This window comes from Orycteropus afer, unplaced genomic scaffold (assembly GCF_000298275.1).
Source record: "Orycteropus afer afer isolate SDZICR_OR568_19922 unplaced genomic scaffold, OryAfe1.0 scaffold00035, whole genome shotgun sequence".
Lineage (NCBI taxonomy): Eukaryota > Metazoa > Chordata > Mammalia > Tubulidentata > Orycteropodidae > Orycteropus > Orycteropus afer.
In genome coordinates this window covers 3,358,657-3,363,794 of record NW_006921622.1, presented here as the reverse complement: position 1 = coordinate 3,363,794, position 5,138 = coordinate 3,358,657, and the positions used below count along the sequence as shown (strand labels likewise).

Here is a 5,138-nt window from a genome sequence, read left to right as displayed (position 1 = left end):
CCGGAGACCCGGTCCCTCTCGGGAGGGTAACAAGGGAAAGTGTTCAGTGCAGATCAGTGAGTAAGCACCAGTTCGCCCATGCCCACCTTGCTCCCGGAGACCTGGTCCCTCTCGGGAGGGCAAAAAGGGAGCCGTCCGAGCACTAGTGACTGGGCTCCACCCCCCTCTCCTGCTCCTCCGGCCCGCTGCTCTCCGCTAATTCCCTTTCTCCTGCTCTTTCCCCTTAGGGTTACAAATTTTAACAATTACTGAAGCACATGTTACAGTAGTCACTCATCTGGCAGAGATGTAAAAAGTTGGGTTATAAACTACACTAGATTAACCTCTTATTGATAGATCATATCATTTAGGGAATGTGTCATGTTATCCAGAGGCCTGCCAATAGAGCAATGACATGGAATTTACAGTAACAGTCTAGGAAATACTTATCATTGTGTTCAAACTGTATGTAAGTCAGTGCAGGAGTCACTTGCATTTACAATTTTAGTAATTTTTATCATTCATTCTCATGAGTTCTGACCCCCATCACCATAGTCTTGTGGAAAAGGGGATTTGCTTCCAATAGATAATGACTGCCAAGCTGTCATTAAGCAAACCAAGTCAACCTTTACTTCAATTCTCACTTGAACTATGTGGACAATGGTGCACTGCACATGTTTCCACATTACTATCTCCCAAGGTTCTGGAGAGCACCTCAACTTGCTGGACTCTGGGTGTAAGATTTTGCTTTGTTATGGTCAATGACATGAGACAAAGTATATGTGAACTGTTGTATGGAAAGTGAATTTGGTCTGTTTAATCACAATTTAAAAAAAAAAAAAAAAGATTTTGCTTTGTTAAATAAAATTTACTATCATCTGAATTTTGTTATTAATTCCCACACCCTGATATTTAAAGAGATGGCCTATACATGTCCAAGTGAACTTGAAAGTACCCCAATTAAAACCATGTATTTTCTTGTGAAGTATATCTTTTCATTTTTTTAATGTCTTCCAGGATATTATGTTACTAGAACCCTTGCTTTACTTCTCAGCTCTGGATAACTCTCTTCAAAAACCTCTAACAAATCTCCATAACCTACTACTCTAGTACTAATGGCTGTGTATTTGATGAACCTGACCTTTGTGTAACTCAACCATTTCCAGAGGTAACAATACAATATCAGTTTTTTCTTTTTACCATTTCAACATTTTTTATATATACAATTCAGTGACATTAATTACGTTCATCATGTGTTCAACTATCACCACTATCCAATTCCAAGTTTTCCATCCAAGTTTCCATCCAAGTTTTCCACTTAAGAAAAGCTCAGTGTCCCCTTAGCAGGAAGTCCCCTATTTCCCTTCCTTCCTCCAGTCCCTTGTAGCCACTAATAAAATTTAGTCTGTATATACTTGCCTATCCTAGATATTTAATGTAAACGAGACTGGGATAATACAATATTTGTGCCTTTCTGATTGAGTTGTTTCACTCAACGTATTTCTGAGGTTTGTTCACATTGTAGCGTGTATCGGGACTTCTTTTCTCTTTGTGGCAAAGATTTTCTTTTTTATAGCCTCAAATAATCCATTTACAAAAATCTATCCTGTATTGGCCCAATATATCCCATTCTATGTAAATTAAGCTTTATCCTAACCTTGACCAACTGTTTTGGATTGAACAGCTCATGGATATCTTATTGTTACTATTGGGAGTGACTAATACAACTAGCTGCATCCCTCTTGAGTTAAAGATGAGGGAACAACCTCATTGTCATACAAAGTTCTTAATCAGATGAGGACATTTCTGTCTTTTGCTAAGTCTAACTTCCCCTAGAAAAAAATATAACTTACAAGAGAGTAAAAAGACCCAAATGCTTAATTCACTGAGTATTTTGTTTGTTTTCTTCTGTTTTTGTTTCTATTTTTGATTGTCTGGTTGTTTTGGTGAGCTTGATTGCATACAGAGAAAATAGATGATACAACCCAACAATGTATAAAATAATAATAGAGTACTGACTTGTTATTTGAAGGGCACTGAAAGGCCATGTAGGAGCTCTGGTAGCATAGTGCCTAAGGCTCTTGACTGCTCCTCAGAAGGAAGGTTGGGTAATCTACTTCCATAGTGATACTGCCTTGGAAACCCAAGGAGGAGTCGTTATGAGTCGGTCCGACTAGATGGCACATAACAACAACAAAAGGCCATGTGCCCCTATCTACATTGCTTTCATCTTCTACCATACTGATAATCATGGATTATATTAGAAAAATGGAATTATCTCTTAAATGTCTATGTTGTGTTATTGGATATTTGTTTATTAATTAAGTTGGCTCAGCTCTGAAAGCAGGGCAAACATGAAAGGAAATAGGATAGCATGATAAGGAACAGAAATTTTCAACCAGATTTAAAAAAAAAAAAAGTTTGAGCTGAAGACTAGAATGAGAAAGCCTACAAGAAAGTAGAGAAACAGAGAGGGGGTGATAAAGGCAGAGCACTGAGGAAAGGTTACTGGCAATTCTTGTCTGGTTATGCTAATTGACCTACATACAATGGTTCTCACCATTGACTGGTTATTAACATCCACCCATGCAAGGAGGTCTTTAAAAATCATAGATATTTAGGCCCCCTCTAAACCAATAAAATCAGAATTTCTAAGGGTTAACTTGGACATTGTTTTTGTTGTTGTTTTTCAATGCTTTAAGTAGTTCCTTAACCTAAAGCGTATTCCAATTCTTCCTTAGCTTAACAATTGACCCTTACCTTGAAACATAGGCTTGATTTACTAGCAGAGCCCCAATTCTCTGGACATTTAGGTTCAGGAGTCGTGGTTGGCTCTGGTGGACGAGTTACTCCTTCTGCCCAGTGTTTGCACACAAATTTTGCCTTCTCTTCACATTTCAAAACATCCCATAGTCCCCCTGCAATCCCTGTTCTCATGGCAACACATCCTGCCTTGCGACCTGCACAAAATGCACAAAGTGGAATTCATTAAACAAGTACTTGCTAAAGGTCTACCATGATCATAGAAGACATTTAACAACTGAGTGTAGTGAAATCTATGTGATGAGAAAATGTAGAGGAGAAAGCTTGCAGCATTTGGCAATTGGCTAGAGCTACTGTGAACTTTTACTCACCATACATTTGTGGACCCCATATCCCCAACTCAGTTATGTTCTGAAATGTAGGGAATTTCATAGCATTTTGTATTTCTGACATCTGGAAGGATGCCCCAAACACAGACACTTAATGATGAAATGATTACCATAATTAAAATTATTATAAAATTTACCATAATTACAAAAATAGTTGATTTTTTCTTTATTTTTAAAATTTTTTACGATTTCTTTTCTCTCCGAGGATCCAAGTAGGTCTCCCTGGACAGTGTGGTAAGGCCAAACTTCAAAGATAAACACACCTGAGTCATAGAATCATTCTGATTTTGTTTCATCTTAAAATGCAAATATTGTTACAATGTCACACGTTATATGTAATACAAAATGAAGAATGTACTAAGCTTAATGATTATAATTCTGTTTTACAATCATAGTTATTTCTATATAGTAATTAAGATAGAACTTTGACCACATCAGAATTCCTTGCTGCTCACAGGAAGCAGCTTTTTATTATTATTTTAAAACACATTAAGAGACGTTCCGGCAAGATGGCGGACTAGGCAGAAAGACTGCACAGACCCTCTTCAACAAAGAAAAGGGAAACCAATTAACACAGACACAGAAGATAATCCTGGCCCCCTGAGCCTTGAAGGGAAGGATACAGAAGTAGACTAAACCCCAACTAGCAGAAGAGTTTGCATGAAAATACCAAAAAAGGAGACATAACGGAGCTGCGGTCTGGCAGCCATCCTGAGCAATCCTGATGGCACAGACAGCTTGGAGATTCCCGAGTGCTGGTAGGACTTAATTAACCTAAAAATCACCCTGTTAGCTAGGGACTACACGGAGGACTGCTCTGATGGCTGGGGAATAAAAGGAGAAGGTGAAGAGAAAGGCAGGCTGAGCTGTGGACTTTAGCCGGTCTGGAGGACGCTGCCATTTTGAAGGTCTAAAAGCAGCTTGACTATTTTGGATATTTAAAGAGATGGCGCTCTCGCAGATTCCTGGGGCTTAAGAACACGTTCTGCTTTCCAGCAACCCCAAGGACCCTCTGGACCTGCAAGACTGAAAAGGTACCACATTCCTCTTGTTACTCTTATACACAACACCCGCTTGGTGAAAGGAGGTGCAGCCATCCCCCACTCCCACCTACCTTCTGGGCCCACAGGAACTCCATCAGTGCCCTGCCCCGTCCTCCACTGATTCTTTTTTTTTTTTCCTCTCTCTTTTTTTATTTTTATTTTTGTCTTTTTCACTTTCCTTTTCTGGTGATTAGTTTGCTTGTATTTGTCTGATTTAAAACAACTATTTTATTTTTTTTGTCCTTTTTACTATTATTCTTAATTTCCCCTCCCAGGTCCTAGTTTTCAGCATTTTATCTTCTCCCTGTTCCTGGTTGAAACAGTTTTTTTTTTTCTAATTTAAGTTGTTTTTTTTGTTTTTTCCCCTTTTTTCTCGTGGTTAACCCCATTTCTTATTTTTCTTTTTGTATTTTCCCCATTTTTTTCCTTCATTATTCTCATTCTCTACTTTGTTTTCTCTTAATGCCCTATCCCCAGATATTGTAGGTTTTCTTGTTTTTTCGTCTTCTTTTTTTGGTTTCTGTTCCTGTATGATTACATGGCGTGTTTTTTATCCATGTGCTTTTAGTTTTTTGAAGGTTATTCAATTGTAATTTGTGTCTAATTGAGTAGGAGACAACAACAGTCCCCATAAGACAAAACTACACCCACACCTCCTGCAACTTTACTTATTAAGCGAGAGCCACTACCACCTTCTCCACCAACGGGCCAATGATAAAAAACCACCAAGAAGAGCCTGAATCACCCTTGACTGCTCTTCACAAACCATTAACAGAGAGCTAAATACAACAATGCCACAATGCCTCGGATACAACAGACCATCACAGGCCACACAAAGAAGCAAGACAAAGTGGTAGAAACAAGGAAGCAGGATACAGACCCAGAACACATCCCTGAGGAAGAAGCAGCATTGGAACTCTCTGATAAAGAATTCAAAAGAATTATATTTAGGTATCTTCAGAGG

At 38.6% G+C, this 5,138-nt stretch overlaps 1 protein-coding gene across 1 annotated transcript in view; it reads right to left on the bottom strand.

Moving 5' to 3' along the window:
* The window catches only part of MRC1 (mannose receptor C-type 1), a 144,641-nt gene that overhangs the window by 70,332 nt on the left and 69,171 nt on the right, over nt 1-5,138 (bottom strand). The window contains exon 13 of the mRNA XM_007936405.1: nt 2,740-2,939. Coding sequence (XP_007934596.1) covers nt 2,740-2,939 — 200 coding nt within the window. The remainder of the gene's footprint in view (nt 1-2,739; nt 2,940-5,138) is intronic.